At 43.4% G+C, this 17,508-nt stretch overlaps 1 protein-coding gene across 3 annotated transcripts in view; it reads left to right on the top strand.

The window, feature by feature from the left end:
* Positions 1–17,508, top strand: part of LOC147014147 (atrial natriuretic peptide-converting enzyme-like) — a 131,635-nt gene that overhangs the window by 75,415 nt on the left and 38,712 nt on the right. For all 3 annotated transcript variants that reach the window (XM_085851848.1, XM_085851849.1, XM_085851850.1), the window contains one exon: positions 11,249–11,365. In XM_085851848.1, the coding sequence (XP_085707974.1) occupies positions 11,249–11,365 (117 nt within the window). The remainder of the gene's footprint in view (positions 1–11,248; positions 11,366–17,508) is intronic.

Genomic DNA, 17,508 nt, shown 5'->3' with positions numbered 1-17,508 from the left:
GTGATGCATGTTCTGAGAAGAAGGATAAGTTCCTCTTACTGGTGTACGACTGATAGCAACTGCGGTGGTAGAATATAGACATATCCGTTCCTCCCTTACATGACTCCAAACACTGGCCAATTTCATCATTCCATATTTGTGAAGATGACTTCAAAGCTTCCAAACCCGTGCTCCCAGCTTTGCTGACCTTCTCCTTTGACGAATTCTGACATATGATGCATGTATCCCATTCTGTCGACAACCTTCGCTTCTTTTTTGGCAACTGTAACTTCAATGGACTCGATCCCGGTTCATCTGGACACCGTTCAGCCATGTTGGAGCCCTATAATAAAGAGAAATTGAAAATTCCCTTAAATGATTAACGAAAGACCACTTTTAAGCATTATTTCATAATGGGTAGAGCATTTATGTGTCCATACAATTGGCATTGGTGTTCGACAACCCTGGAAGAGAAATAATTGAATAAAAAATAGATATATTAGGTTTAACTAATTGCTTAGCTATAGCCTTTCAGTGGTGTCCATTTTTGCACAACCATGCAGGACAATCTCGGTGCATGGATGAGAGCGATGGTGAGGATGATAATTATGTAATCACGTTTTATCATATCTTCTTTAATATTGTAAAGGATCACTACTGAACATAGCAATGTCAACATCGGTTTTGAAAAATCACCTTCTCTGATATTTTCCTTATGGCAGTCCTAAAAATTTAGATAATTATCGTATTTTGTCAATAAAGGCATATAAATTCACATAAAATGATGTGGTTGTGATACTACATTATTCTCCTGTCCAATCGACACATTTCAATACCAAACGTGTAGGAAGAGGGCTCTTTGTCTTGTAGTTTATGGGAAATTATGTGATTTTCTGAAATGGTCCAAATATTCAGATGGGTGTATCCTTCAAATATGAATATTTCATGGACCACACACCAAAATATGAGGACAACAGGGCTAAATGTGTTCCTGAGATCACCATCTTTCATATGAGACCTGTTGTAGCTTTGTGTCAAGCCGGTTGATTAAACTCCTAAAATATAGCCCTTTATCGAGGTTTTACCGCTGGCCTACACTGTCGAGCATGGTGGTGGCAGCATCATGTTGTGGGGCTGTTTTTTTCATCAGCAGGGACTGGAAAGCTTGTCATGATAGAAGGTACAATGGACGGCGCAAAGTACAGGAGAATCCTTGATGAAAACCTCCATCAGTCAGCCATTAAATGAATCTGAAACTGGCTAGGAGATTGACATTTCAACAGGGCAATGATCCAAAACACAAAGCTCAAGCAACATTGGAGTGGTTGAATAAGAAGAAAATAAATGTTCTTGAGTGGCCCAGTCAAAGTCCTGACCTGAACCCAATTGAATATTTATGGCGAGACTTGAAAATTACAGTCCATCGACATTCCCCATCAAACTAGGCAGAACTAGATCAATTTTCACGTGAAGAATGGACAAAGATTTCACCATCTCACTGCGTAAAGCTGGTAGAGACCTATCCAAAAAAAATACTCATTGCAGTCGTTCCTGGAAGAGGTGCTTCCACCCAGTATTGACCTCAAGGGCTGAATACTGTTGCAACCAATGAATTTTGATTTGTACATGTTATTTTTCAGGTATTCCTGACATGTAACCGTTAACTATAACAGCACTGAGTTTGCTTTCTTCAGTTATGAATAAAAAAGTTCAACTGGAAAAATTGTTTCTACATAATTCGTAATTTATCTAAATGTGGCATTATTGGGAGGGGGTAAATACTTTTGCAGGTCACTGTACATGTACATTTAATCCTCTACAACCAATATTACTAACATTTCTAAACAAAAGAAGTTAAACATTCAAGACCCGAACAAAACAGTATCACTTCATCATCAGGAAATGTCATTTATATACTGCAAAATTCATCACTGCAACAGTAACTGCACAGGTGCACATAACTTCATATGTCGTCACTGCAAACACTCACCTCTACTTACACTGAACAACAAATTTCAAAATTTTTTTTTTACTGGAGATGTGTAAAGTGATTAAGACTAATTTGGGTACGCTGATTTCAAAAATCATAACCGTTTTGCTGTATCACGTCAGGATTTTCAGGAACAGAAATATTCCCATTGCCTAGAAGTCAGGATTTCAATGAAATTTACATATGTCTTTAACATGTCTATTTCGTACAATTGTTGTTAACTTGTGTTATATTTCTTTCTTTCAGATAAAGATGAGTAGGCGTTCCTGTACCAATCATCCTGACAACTTCTGTTATGTCTGTGGTCGGTATACCAAAAAAGATCAACAGCGAAGTATATCTACAGCAGTGAAAATGAAGGCCGCCTACTTTCACTACTTCGGGTGTAAGGTGGGGGACCAAGAACAGAGCTGGGCACCACACATCTGCTGCACAAGCTGTCACACAACCTTGACTCAGTGGTTGGTGGGCAAGCGCGCGAGCATGCCATTTGCGGTGCCCATGATATGGCGTGAGCCGCAGAATCATCATGATGATTGTTATTTCTGCTGCACAAGCATCGCCGGCTTCAACAAGAAGAATAAAGGTCACATCAAGTACGCTGACTGCGTCTCTGCTCGTAAACCTGTGCCTCCTGATGACGAGAACCCCGTTCCAACACCTCCAGCTGATCAGAACATAGCTGTAAGCAGTGGTGAAGAGGATGGTGATGATGAAACTTTTGAACCCGACACTCAAGAATCACACCTTCTAAACCAGGGAGACTTAAATGATCTTGTAAGAGATCTCTCGCTGTCAAAGGCGAAGGCAGAGCTGCTTGGATCAAGGCTGCAGCAGTGGAATCTACTTGAACCTAACACCAAGATATCCTTGTTCAGAGCACGTCACAGAGACATGGCTGAGTTCTTTGAGATGGAAGACACGATGACATTCTGCAGTGACATCAACGGTCTGTTGAAAGAACTTGGGTGTGATCACGATCCTGCAGACTGGCGCCTCTTCATCGACTCGGGGAAGAACAGCTTGAAGGCTGTTTTGCTCCACAATGGCAACGAGAAACCATCAGTCCCACTGGCTCACGCGTTCGGCATGACAGAGACCTATGAGACTATGCGGCAGCTGCTTGATTCCATCAAGTACAATGACTTCAACTGGCACATCTGCGGAGACTTGAAAGTGGTGGCGCTGTTGTTAGGGCTGCAGTCAGGCTACACGAAATACATGTGCTTCCTTTGTCTCTGGGATAGCAGAGACGACAAGAATCACTGGACGAAGAAAGATTGGGAAGAGCGAAAAGAGCATGTACCTGGTCGACACAACGTGAAGCATGTCGCCCTTGTCGACCCAGCCAAGGTTTTCCTTCCACCACTCCACATAAAGCTCGGCTTGATGAAAAGTTTTGTACGGGCAATGGATCTGAATGGGCGTGGGTTTTTGAACACCTCAACACCTCAAGATCTGAACACCTCAAGGAAAAGTTTGGCAACACCTTGTCGGAGGCCAAGATCAAGGCTGGTGTCTTTGTTGGACCGCAAATCCGACAGATTATGAAGGACGAAACTTTTCCGACAACTCTAAACCCCAAAGAGCTGGCAGCGTGGAGGAGCTTCAAAGCTGTGACGGACAACTTCTTGGGGAATGAGCGCGCGGACAACTATGAAGAAATAGTGCAGCAGCTGCTGGAGTCCTTCAGAAAACTTGGCTCCAGGATGTCCCTGAAAATCCATTTCCTACACCAGCACCTGAACTTCTTCCCTGACAACTTGGGAGCAGTCTCGGACGAGCACGGCGAGCGATTCCACCAAGAGATTTTCACTCATGGAGACGCGTTACCAAGGGCGGCACAACCCGAACATGATGGGCGATTTCTGCTGGTTCCTGCATCGTGAAACTGACACAGAGCAGCACAAACGCAAAGCCAAATGCCTAAAGCATTTTTAATTACATTCTAGTGGAGTTTTTCTGTAATTTCTATAATTTTGAAGCATTCATGATGAAATAAATGAATAAATGAATTTTTGTAAATTTCATTGAAATCCTGACTTCGAGGCAATGGGAATATTTCTGTTACTGAAAATCCTGACGTGATACAGCAAAACGGTTATGATTTTTGAAATCAGCGTACCCAAATTAGTCTAAATCACTTTACACATCTCCAGTAAAAAATTTTTGTTGTTCAGTGTTATTCATTCCTGTTTTTTTTCTGCATGTGGAACCAACTTCCACATTCTTTTCAATATAATTTTTCCCTCCAGGTCTTCAAGACAGCTGTTCACCACCATCTTAAATCATCCCCCATCCAAAACCATGATCTTTTCTACCTCTGTTAAAACTTTCCTCACCCCCTTAAGCAAACCTCCTTTCAAATTTCCAGTTTTTCCTTCTGTATCCATCTTGTCCACCCCATGCATCCGCTCCTGCCCCCCATTCCTCCCCACACCCTTTGCTTGTTCAAGTCCCCCTCTATCTTGGCCTTCTGCTTTGCTATTGGTGTTTGCCCCCTCTCTCTACTGTTCCTTTTGCATCCTGTTATGTCCTGATCAGTGTACAAGCTCTTCCATAAGCCTTGATGATGCATACAAAAAAAGAACAAAAAAACATGAGTTATTGTATGATAATTTGTTTCTTCGAAACTTCACTAATATTCTCAGATTATTGTACATCATAAAATATTTTGCTTGCATATCTTATACATAATTTGACGATGACATAGTATTATTACAGAGCATGTAGCATGTATTTTTGATTATTATGTTTCTTAAATCCATAAATTTACTTTAATTGCACAAGTAACAAAGCTATAATCCACATTTTTCTCAATTTGTCAAATGGTTTCCACTGCAGTTGCCAGCTGTCACTTTGCTAGCAAAAACAATGTGGATCGAGTAATTTGTTCCATAATTAAATAATCCTCTTTCCTTCAGGTACTTCATCAACATCAGGATATCCCTTTATTGCTGCTTGTATTGTCCATCACTGTTCATTTCCGTTTTGTGTGTGTTTTACTCCTATCAATTTGATTTGTAAAAGATGCTAAAACCATGGTGGGTCAGAGCCAAGAGCATCGATCACTGCAGAGTGTGAAGCCTGGACGGTGAGGGGTCCAGGGCCTGCGGACCCTTGAAGCTTTAGTATTCTCCATGCTCTGTGGGACATTCTGAGCATTTTGTGGCTAAACTTTGTTACACTTTCTGGGGACATTGTTTCAAATTGTTTTTGGGAAGAGGATTTTTGTTTGTAATTCAATTCATTTGATTTAATCGTCCAAATAGTCACAAGTTTGAAGCTTGATATCAAGCTTCAAGTTGGTGAAGGGATTATGCATGAACATTGTTTGAATTATTGGTGCACAGAGACACCCGACCTTGAAACATACACACAACCTACCTAAAAACTTGTCAAAAACACAACGGCGAGTATCTGCTGATATGTGTATGAACTCCTTAGCAATGGCTTGAGGAGTGAGTACTGCCAGCCAGTCTCGATGCATGTGGCAGATTATCAGATAGTTCAGTCATTTCTGCAATTGTGGTGTGCAGTCGTGTTTTTATGCTTTGTAAAACACGAAATGACCATTTGACCTCGTGCTAACTTGCTGGACAAACAAGTAAAAGATGATGAAACCATTCCGTCTATGGAAACATGCATTGGACTTGTCCATGAAATTGCACCTGCACTATTCAATGGTACCCCCATTAAATTTATTTTGGAAAAGAAACCAGAGCTCTTGCTCAAGCTAATTGCTCATTTCTGGATACTTCCAAATGATTCCAGGTGTAAGTGATCCAGTGATCATTGTTATACCGTGGACTGAGCTCCCGTTTTGTTTAGTTTCGTGACCCACCTCGTGTATCAACCTGTATTTATTATATGTTGTGTGAAAATATTATAGAAATCATATCTGAAACTCGTCAAGCACAAAACTTGCACATTTTTTCAAAATATGGAAAAAACACCCAAAATTGTGACAATTTTATGATAAACATTGTCCAATCACAGCGCTTTTGACATACAGCACCACACTCATCATCCAATCATGCGCTTTGTTTCAGGCAAGCTGTAAACTCACTAGCTGTCATGGTGGTGTACATGCGTCTGATGCTGGTGCTGCCGAAGATTCTGAAGGCAGTTCTTCGGGGTTCTGTTTTATGCATGTCATCAACACCCACAGCAAAGTAATTCTATTTCGTGAGAAAAGCATTCAGAAATTTCAGGAATGTGCTGCTAAGTGGATTGATGTGGAAAGAAGCCCTGAAAGTAAGGTCGCTGTCAAGGCACTACAAGTACACCACAGCCAGCACAGGCTCGGTGTGGGGATTGCAGCTGCTGGAGCCACCGATGCTGCACCCGGTGATGATCATGATCATGATGATGATGATGATGAAGAATGTGACGGATCTGGAAGGGAGGATCTCCTTTCTACCGTAAACTAATTTTTGACAGCGGTCAAAATCAATATCCAGTGATTACTATACTATAGAATCTAACTGTCATGAATCCGACTGGATGTTCTGCTCTAAATTCTGCTATCACTTAGTATCTGTATCATCCTTTGAAGTTCAATCATAAACTGACCGTGACATGTGTCAATGATCTTTACTGAAATTTAGACTCGTATGGAGTATGGACTAACTTAAAATTCGAAAAATGAATCACAGAGTAGACACATATTACTCGACAATAACATTGGTAAAGTTTCCAGTTTTCCTATACATTAACAAGCTATTTTAATGTTGAAGAATAGAATTATTTAACAAGATAAAAATATGTTTGCAGTGAAGCTCAGATGTGAGTTTGCAATTTTATGAAGTGTATTAAGTACATGTTTCCATAATCTATATGCAAGTACTATAAATGGATTGCTCGTGCTTATCATCATCACAAGTCGTAATACACATTACAATGTTTTGATGATTAAGTGAACGTTCCTCCAGTTTTGAGATTTTATATATGATTGGAAAACATCTCATAATGATGACAAAACAGAAGAAAATGTCTGTCGATATAAAAAAGAACATTTATATGTGTAAGCAACAGATAAAACTATGCAAAACACTTTGAGACATGTTTGTAGAATACAGTGGTGCCCCCAGAATCCGAATTTAATTTGTTCCAGGAGGCTGTTCGAATTGCAAAAAGTTCGGATTCCAAAATTATTATTGTTGATTTCGGCGCGTTCAGCGTGCGGACGACCGCCTTTAGCCCAATTGTGGCCGCGCGCGCCCACCGAACGAGCAATCTAGTCGTAGCTTCCGGATCAACGCCGAAACCCAGCTACGGGTGTTTTTAACCACACAATAAACCAGCCAACTCCTCTGTCCACGCGTTACAGGGCCGATGGCCGAATTGTCGATGTACCTAATTATTCGCGCGGACAGAAATGCCGGGAGTTTATACCTCAATGGGACCTGCACGAAAACGAGCCGCTTAAGCAGCTCGTTCCGTATGCGATTGCCGAGCGGTTATATATCGCCAAGTCCCATCCGACCAGATGTACGATTTATCGGCTTATAATCAGCCAGCTAATTATTCCGAACGCAATTATGGCAGTCAATGGAGGAAGGGACGCAACGAGCAGGTGACATTCAACAACGGAGAACATTTATTTGAACACAGGCATGCAATAAATGAATGGATGGGGATTGGGGACAGGACACGAGCAAAAACCTACAGCCGAGTTCTACTATGAAATGTAAAGCAAATACAACACAGGCACTTAACAGTTTCCTACTTATTAGACGGGCTCACGGACACTCGCACGCACACACACACCCAATAAATGGTGGCTGATGCCTTTAATAAGGACTTCAACTCGGAGGGAAAGATGAGCTGAAACCCAAAACCTATCTCGAACCTCTCCACCTCGTGTGGTCTTCAAGCTGCTCGGACCCGGGCTCCAGCGAGAGCGAGCTGGATCCAATCGCCGTGAGCCGAGATCCTTCCCGAGCTCCAGCTATTCTCTCGCGCTTCTGAACACGTGCTGGTCAGACGAGGCGCCGATCCTTCCCGTCGATGCGTCGCTTCCCCGAAGAACCACCTCCAAGATGAGGCCAAGGTGTCGCACCAAGCCGCGAGCCAAGCGGAGAACAAAGAGCTCCACAAACCAAGAAGAGCCAGCCGAACCGGACAACGAAGTAGATCGCAAAACACTCACGACTCTCGCAACTGGCGCTCCTCTCTCGATGAACAACCAACAAGCTCGAGCCGAGCAACCAGCTCAACTCTCTTTTGATGAACCAAGCACAAAAAGCGAACCACCTCTCTTCCGAACAAAGCCAAAGCTTAAAATGCGAACCGAGCCAAGCAGAACCAAAAAGCCTTCAACCCGAACCCGAGCCAAGCAGAACCTGAAGGCCTACTGAACTAGCCAAGCCCCAACCAACGCGAGCCAAGCAGAGTGTCCCTTTTTTTATTCTTATTGGCCCCCTCCCCCGCTCCCAGCGTGACTCATGCCCTCGTGCTCCCTCCCCCACTCAACCACGGGTGGGAGGGAGTTGTTTACGTCATGAATCACAGGACGGGAGGGCTCTTCTTCCTCTTCCCAGAAGAGGGGGAGGGTCAGCTTCCTTTGTGTTGTGATCGCTCCCTAACTATTAAATTAAATCACAGTGCATCTAATCAATTTCTGCCCATTAAACAATGGAAGTTGAGCTATCTATGGAACATGGACTTATCGACATAACTGAGCTAAAGGAACCTGTATGTTGAGGGCGATTGATTTCCAAATTCGTAGCACTATTTTCCCAATAAGAAATAATGAAAAGTGAATAAATCCGTTCCTGAACCCCAAGAAAACCCACTTTCAAGACACTTTCAACTGAAATTACCCATGTTTAAGGTAAAATATGATGAGTAAATGACCTTCGGTGGCGGTGTATTGTATGTAAACTGGTACAATCACCACATCCAAAGGTCCACACAGGCTCGAGCTCCGTCCTGGGTCCCGATCGCTCGCACACTCTGCGAGAGCGCTGCCCCCAGGGCAGCTCATCAAACATGATGCCCCCAGAACCACAATCACTTTCATCAAACGCATCGGGCTGAGGTAATCATGGATATTCCAAATTACAACCGGTTTTTCTGTGAAATTAAATCCTTGCCCGACAGTCCGTCACACCACGTGATCGGATTGCTTTTTTGTTATTAATTAAAACACAAGATGAGTAAAAAAAAAAGCACAAATCAAGGTGAAAACACGAGGTAAAGTAGCGATCAACACACGAGAGATGCTTTCACAAGGACTTCCACCGGCGAACTTAATGAACAAAGTGCGAAGATGCGGGTCGAACAGGCGGGGGAGACGCACGTGAACAAACATGAACGTTACGTTGTGTTCGGTTTTTGAAAATGTGTTCGGTTTTTAGGGCAAAATTTTCTCGAAAAAATTGTTCGGATTCCAATTTGTTCAAACAATGGGGCGTTCGGATTCTGGGGGCACCACGGTACATATATTTTTTTATTGATGGCAAAAAGGTTAGTTTTGAAGAAACTTTGATCAGCAGTACATGGACATATATTAAGTAAATCTAAACATTTCATGTTATCCGCCTTGGTGCTGAAGAAATAATGTGAAGAATTCCAACTCTCCAATTTTAAGCAATCGGCACACAATATACTCACCTATAGAAACTGAAATTGAAATGATCTTGCCACTGCTTAAAATATATAATGGAGATATTATATACATATTAATTTTTTTAAAGTGTTGTGTAAATAATTTCAGCTTTGGTGTGTGATCGATTTGTGTGTCAGTGATTGAACAAAGAATGACTGATGATTAGTTTGCTGATGGATGATATTATGATACACTGTGTTTGATTTTGGTATGCCAGTCCAGTGCATGTCTTCCTGACTTGTATGTTCAGCTTTTATGCCGATGAATGAGGTCTGTAGATCAACAATTAGTAGCATTACTATTTACAATCACTGTTTTTGCATATTATGTTATTTATACGTGTGTGTGTGTGTGTGTGTGTGTGTGTGTGTGTGTGTGTGTGTGTGTGTGTGTGTGTGAGGGAGAGGGAGAGGGAGAGGGAGAGGGAGAGGGAGAGGGAGAGGGAGAGGGAGAGGGAGAGGGAGAGGGAGAGGGAGAGGGAGAGGGAGAGGGAGAGGGAGAGAGAGAGAGAGAGAGATAGAAAGAGAGAGAGAAAGAGAGAGAGACCCAGACCCAGACCCATATCACCCACATTCATGTCGTCTCCCTATGAATACATAGACATCAGAATTCCGATCGAGTAATACCCATCGAGCTTAGAATGGACACAAGATGGCGCTATAGGTTTTGGTAATTAGCATAACTTATTAATGTGCAACTTTTTGCATTGACGAGTTGTGAATTCTTTCTAAGTGATTTTTTATCTAAATCTTTGCAAAATTTCAGTTAGATACCAGAGGTGGGTCACGAAAGTCAAAAACTAGACACATTTTGGATGCTTGGCCCACTGTCTTTTAGCCACGTAGACCTCTTCAGACCTCGATATAGAATATATATATATATATATATATATATATATATATATATATATATATATATGTATATATATATATATATATATATATATATATATATATATATATATATATATATATATATATATGAATCAAGTGAACAAACTTTTGTACATCACGGGTGATGAAAATTGTGGTCAAGTTTCATCGGACTTGTGTGCAGTTTTTGAGAAAGAAGAGAGCAAATAGTTATTTTAGGGGGAAACCCCAAACCCCCCCTCCCCCATCATCGACTCCCTTAGACAACGATTTTTTTAATGGTGTGCACAAACTTTGGTGCATACCAGGTGATGAAGGTTGTCGTCAAATTTCATTAAATTTGTGGGTGTAGTTTTGGAGATAAAAGCAAATACATATTTTGGGGGGCACCCACCCCCATAAACTCCCTCAGATTCCGATTTTCTTTTTTTTAATGTCGTGAACAAATTTCGGTACATCATGGGTGATGAAAGTTGTCGTCAAGTTTCATCGGAGTTGCATGTGCAGTTTCTGAGCAGAAAGAAAACACCTATTTTGGGCCCCTGTGGACCCTGCTCGGGCCCGATTTGTTTTTAGTGCCATGAACAAACTTTGGTACATACACGGTGATGAACGTTGTGGTAAAGTTTCTTCAAAATCATGTGTAGCTTCAGAGAAGATGTTGCAAGTGTTTATGTATGGACAGACGGATGATACGCTATCCCAAAAGTTCCCTGGAACTATGTTCCAGGTGAGCTAAAAATGTGCACTGAAAGAATTGATGCTTTTACCATCTCTGGAGTTCTGCCTCAGCAGGTTGCAATGAACGTGGAATGTGGGAATGCCCATTTGATCGGCGATGCATTGATCCGGGCCTGCTTTGTGATGGTGTGGCTGATTGCCATGATGCAAGTGATGAGCAACACTGTGGTAAGTATAATGAACTCGCGGAGCCTTCCCATCACTTCGCTGACAGATCAAAAGGTCGTCCTGTTTGTCAAATTTACCTGTGCATTGAGTGATTTAACCTCTCCTCCCCACCCCCACATCCCACTCCCCCACCCCTTTTGTCCTCCCGGTTACCCTGATGTCACCTCCTGCTAGAAATGACTCAAACATGATGACAGGCTTTGACAGGCCCCTCCATTGGGGGAAAAAAGAGAGAGAGGTCGGAGAGAGAGAGAGAGAGAGAGAGAGAGAGAGGTCGGAGAGAGAGAGAGAGAGAGAGAGAGAGAGAGAGAGAGAGAGAGAGAGAGAGAGAGAGAGAGAGAGAGAGAGAGAGAGAGAGAGAGAGAGAGAGAGAGAGAGAGAGAGGAGAGAGGGTGGAGAGAGAGAGAGGTCGGAGTGAGAGAGAGGTCGGAGAGAGAGAGGTCGAGAGAGAGAGAGGTCGGAGAGAGAGAGAGGTCGGAGAGAGAGAGAGGTCGGAGAGAGAGAGAGGTCGGAGAGAGAGAGAGGTCGGAGAGAGAGAGAGGCCGGAGAGAGAGAGAGGTCGGAGAGAGAGAGAGGTCGGAGAGAGAGAGAGGACGGAGAGAGAGAGAGGTCGGAGAGAGAGAGAGGTCGGAGAGAGAGAGAGGTCGGAGTGAGAGAGAGGTCGGAGAGAGAGAGAGGTCGAGAGAGAGAGAGGTCGGAGAGAGAGAGAGGTCGGAGAGAGAGAGAGGTCGAGAGAGAGAGAGGTCGGAGAGAGAGAGAGGTCGGAGAGAGAGAGGTCGAGAGAGAGAGAGGTCGGAGAGAGAGAGGTCGGAGAGAGAGAGAGGTCGAGAGAGGTCGAGAGAGAGAGAGGTCGGAGAGAGAGAGAGAGAGAGAGAGAGAGAGAGAGAGAGAGAGAGAGAGAGAGAGAGAGAGAGGGAGAGAGAGAGAGAGAGAGAGAGAGAGAGAGAGAGAGACATTCGTGTATACTGTATATATATATATATATATATATATATATATATATATATATATATATATGTATATATATATATCTATATATATATATATATATATCTATATATATATATATATCTATATATATATATATATATATATATATATATATATATATATATATGTATATATATATATATATATATATACACATATATACATACATACTAGCAGTAAAGCCCGGCGTTGCCTGGGATTTCTTGCAAATTTCCTGAATAGCTGCTGAAAGCCACAATAAGCGTAGCTCCACCACTAAACAGTTAAACGCTTACTACCTCATAATTGACGGTCCTAAACCGCGTAAAGACTCTTCGATCCGGACCTGTATGGTACCATAGAAAACGTAGGGTAAAATGATGTATTGACAGGCGGATAAAAGGGGGAAGTAACACGCAAAAGATGAGTTCGGTTTTCAGAACGTTTAAGGACTACTTCACCTCGGCCGCAGCCTGTAGTTATCGTGGCTTTAATGAGACATGGTGTTAATGCCTTGATGACGAAGCGTGTCCCATTACACTGCTTTGGAGAAACCAAATTGAGGAGCAGCATAATAGGAGCACCAACTTTGAGCTTCAAGGTGTGGGGGGGCAATCAGGGAGGCTCGAGTGAATTTAACAGCTGAATAGGATAGTTTGCTGCGTCTTCTGGATCAATAGTCCTGTCAATAGACTTGTAAACGTAGGCCTCTCCAGGAATGAGCTGGAATAGCTGATCGTTTACGTTGTTCACAACGCCATTTTTTGGGGCCAGAATGGCCGTCTGACTTAGCCATTCCCTGTCCGAATATTTAAGGGGAAGTTGTGGGAAAACTGAATCCATAAGATCGGAAGCAGTAGCAACAACGCTGCAAAGGGAGTCTAATGAAACGAAGCCGCGGTCGTCGTTTGGCATCGTGCCGTCGCTAAGTGTAAGGAGAGCCTGTGCGAACGACGCAGACGTGCCGTCTCCACGCAGGTGAGCTCGCATGTTAGTGCCGAGACGTAGAATCCTAACCTTGGGCCAAAGCGCGGATGCGGATATTGTAAGGCGTCATATGACCGGTGCGTTTCATCGATTCATTGAAGATGGCTATCGCGACTGTGCAAAACAATGTCCCGCTTTTTACGCTGGTCCCCATGGAGGAGTATGGCGACCTCGTTATATGAAGGGGCATTGTATCGGCGGGCATGCTCCCCCGCAGGCCTCTTATCCGCGTCAATGACAACGGAAAAAGTAGGGGATGGGGCTGACTCTAAGGCGCACTTAAAACTCCGAACGTAATTATTTTTCTCGTGCAGCATGCGTTGCAAGCTAAGCAGCACGTCCCTGTCTAAGGTGTCATGTTCTTCGTCGTCCTCAGGTGGAGGGAAAATATCAATTCGTGCATCAGCCTGTTTGTTGTAGTCAGCAATGAAGTAAATCTGCAAAAACGAAGGTTTACAGTTTTGCGAAGGGAGCAACGACCCGATTAGATGGTAAATCTGACCCTGAACTTTGAACGTAGGCATCCAACCCCCTTCCCTAACAACATGCGCCCCGAAGGAGGTCATTTGGAAGGCACTGTTATATTTCCTGATGAGCTTAAGGAAACTATCTGAAGTCAATGAAGACTCTGCAAGCAGGTCCCTTAAAGGCTGTGGCAGTTCCTCAAGTGGAGGTAGACTGGCCTTACCGTTGGAGCAGCACATCCCTGGCGACTCCCCACCCCACTTAAGGGCACAACAAAATTGGCAGGTGAAGCGCATCTCACCAATTTGTATGTCACCACGCATGGAATAGTTAACTTCGGCCTCGTACTGAAAAGCTTTTCGAAACCAAAACTGTTTGTTTGGGCACGTGACGCCACGGATGTTGTCCCGCCGTTGACTATTACCGTCTAACCTTGCGCGTCGCTCTTGTGGAGTCTCAGTAGACCCAGAAAGAGCTGTTCCAGAAGCGTTCCTGGAAGGACGAACCGCCTGCTGTTCATCGCCCTCTGAAGCCCTGGAAGCAGCTGTTGCAGCAGCGTTCCTGGAACGCCGAACCGATCGCTGCTCAATATCCTCTCGAGCCTTGGAAGCAGCTGTTGCAGCAGCGTTCCTGGAAAGCCGAACCGCCTGCTGTTCATCGCCCTCCGAAGCCCTGATTTCCGCTGCGCGCAGGGCATTCTGTGAAAGTCGGGCGGTAGTTTCCTCGAGCGACTCGTTTGCCCTAGAAACCCTTCGAGTCGTGGCTAACGCTGTCTGACGCCCAAGACAAACCCTCTTTTTAGGCAGCATTATTGAAAAAGGTAAACCGAGATTGAAAAGAACTACGGTTTTTGGAACAAAAAAAATTGTAGGGTAGAGTACGACTTTGACGGGTAAATTTGTAAGTTGGGGTTTATATCGAAAAAACAATATGTAAAAAAGGGGGAGTGGTTAAACGCAAAAATAATAACTCACGGATAGGAAGTGTAATGTTAGTGTAACCGAACGGCGTTTGAAAATCAGCCGAGCTCAGGATTGTTCCTCCGAACGTTTAAGAAACGATGTCAGAACGCGAAACAGCAGAAACACAATCACAGGAAAAAGGATAATCGGTAGTCCACAGCACTAAAGATGCGACCGGACAATAGCGGAACAGGAGAAAATGTGACACGTTTTTCCTCGGCATAGCCTGACCAATGACAAATGAGTTGCATCCCAAACCACACGTGAGTGGTCGGTGCAAAAGTAAAGCGAAGGGCAATGACCTTGAGCAACCAATAGGACACGCGCAATGAGGTCATGCACAAAAAGCTTGCACAGCGTGAACTGCATGCACTGGATCGATTTCGTCATCTTAACGTTAATTAACACCTTAAATTTCTCACATGCACCACAAGCACAATACACAAATGCAGTGTATGCAGCAGAAAAGGTAGGGAGGGCGAGCAATTAAAAAGAAATTGCGTTTAAGCTTATTTGGGGAGTCGAGTGGGAAGTGCAAGAATGAAATTAATTATCGATTTGTTCTGCAAATCAGGGATTTTTCGGCAGTGGCGTAGCGGAGGTAAACGGCGCCCGGGGCAAAGTGGAAATTTGCATCCCCCGTAGGCCTTAAACTTGAGTGGATTTGAATGGAAAATCCCACAAGGGATATCGATTTATCGATTTTTTTCGAATGTCGGAAGTGTTATGGAAAAAATTTATAGCCCATGACCTAAGTTGGACCAAAAGCCATAATCGTACCGAATTTGAATGGAATCGGTTGGAGTTTGTGGAAATTTTTGTGGAACAAACTGGTGCAACACGTGGAACATATCTTTCAATCCAGACAAATCTCACACTCTCACTATGTCTCTTTGAAAGGACCATTTAGAAAACCCCCCCATCCACTTTCTGAACAATCCTCTGGAAGAAGTCTTTTCTTTCAAGCTTCTGGGTCTCACTATCTGCCATGACCTTTCCTGGGAAAGTCACATTTCCAACCTCGCCTCAAAAGCCAGTCGCCGACTGGGAATCCTCCGTCGTGCAAAGTCCTTCCTCGGCCCTCTTGAGCTCCTGACTACTTACAAAGCTTTTGGCCGTAGCCTGATGGAGCAATGCTCTCCCCTCTGGGCTGGTTCTCCTGCCTCCCACCTTTCTCGGCTTCACGCTGTCGAAACCAGGGCATTTAGGATCATCGGCATCTCCCGCAATGAAGCTGAGTCTTTGGGCCTCTCACTCAATCACCGCAGGTTGGTCGGTAGTCTTTCTGTCTTCTACCAACTCCTCTCCAGCCTTGCCCCCCTGCTCTCTCTGTGATTTGTCCCCACCACATTTCCACAGGGCACTCAAGGTCCGCCAACAACCCCCTTCTGGTAAAACTACCAAAATCACGAATCACTGCTCATCTTCACTCTTTCATTCCTCTTTTTTCCCGCCTTTGGAATAAACACCTCACTCTATTCTTTCCCATTCTTCCCTCCAGGCTTTCAAAACAGCTGTTCACCACCACCTCTTATCATCCCCCATCCAAATCCTCGATCTTTTCTTCCCCCGATAATCCACCCAAGCCCACTTCCTTCAATTCCCCTGCTTTCCTTCCTGAAAGTCCCTGTAATGTCCATCTTCTCTTCGCCATGTTCCCCGTCCCATTCCCCCCATCCCTCTCCCTTCCACAGTTCACCTAATGTGTCTGTTCCCCACTGTTTTGTCCCTTCCACTCCCGCCCCTCTTGTCTCATGCCCCCTTGCTGTGAGTTGTGTGTTAGCTCTCATACGAGCCTCGACAAGGTATACAAAAAAAAAAAAAACTCTGCAGACGTGTGTGCGGCTATGTGCCTGCTCGGCTGCAATTGTGCATTGATCATGAGGGAGGGCACTTTGAAAATTGCAAGTCAAACAGCTTGGTGCAGTTCCATAATAATTTTTTTTTGAATAAATGATTAGATAAACATGTCATTCATTTATTTCTACCTTCTTGTGCACTGTAATACAAATGGCAAACAAACAATAAACTGACAGAAATCCGGCGCTACTTCTGAGTCACCCTGTATATATGTCAAGTAGTACCACTTTGCTGGAATGATGGCAGTGAACCCTTGTGTCAAAGAAACATTTTCTGCAAGGGTTCTGACCAAAAGGGAGTGCCTGTTACACCTCTACCTGATATAGGCATTCATTATCTAGTTTATAAGGATTTTACAGCTGGGGAATAACATATTACAGTAAAATAGCTCCTTCTGGCTTTATTAACCTCTGCCATCGAAGATGGATGGAGGTTACTGTTTTCACCCCTGTTTGTTTGTTTGTTTGTTTGTTTGTGAACAGTATTACAGAAAAACTCCTTGACGGATTTCGACGAAACTTGGTGGGGGGATTAGGTATGGTCCAAGGATCATGCCATTAGATTTTGGACTTAGTCCAAAGTCCAATATGGCCACTATGGCGGCCATTTAGAAAAAAATATTAGAATTTTTGTTTTTGCATTTCTACATGTTTTAAGTGATTTCCAACCCCCCCCCCAAAAAAAATTGTTAGAGAAAAAAAATAAAATTTTGCAACTTTTTTTTCAAAAAAATTTCGATTTTTTTTTTTGCATTTCTACAAGTTGTAAGTGATTTCCAACAAAAAACATGCCAAAATTATAATTGCGGCTGATTTTGGAACTTCAGGTGGATATACCTACGTCAAATCAATTTCTGTCTCAAGGAATCGAGTTATGACGAATGAATTGAGTATGTAAAAG

Source organism: Eptatretus burgeri, chromosome 13 (assembly GCF_056783735.1).
Source record: "Eptatretus burgeri isolate ZD-2024b chromosome 13, Ebu_testis_v1, whole genome shotgun sequence".
Taxonomy (NCBI): Eukaryota; Metazoa; Chordata; class Myxini; order Myxiniformes; family Myxinidae; genus Eptatretus; species Eptatretus burgeri.
This window is presented reverse-complemented; position numbering and strand designations above follow the sequence as displayed.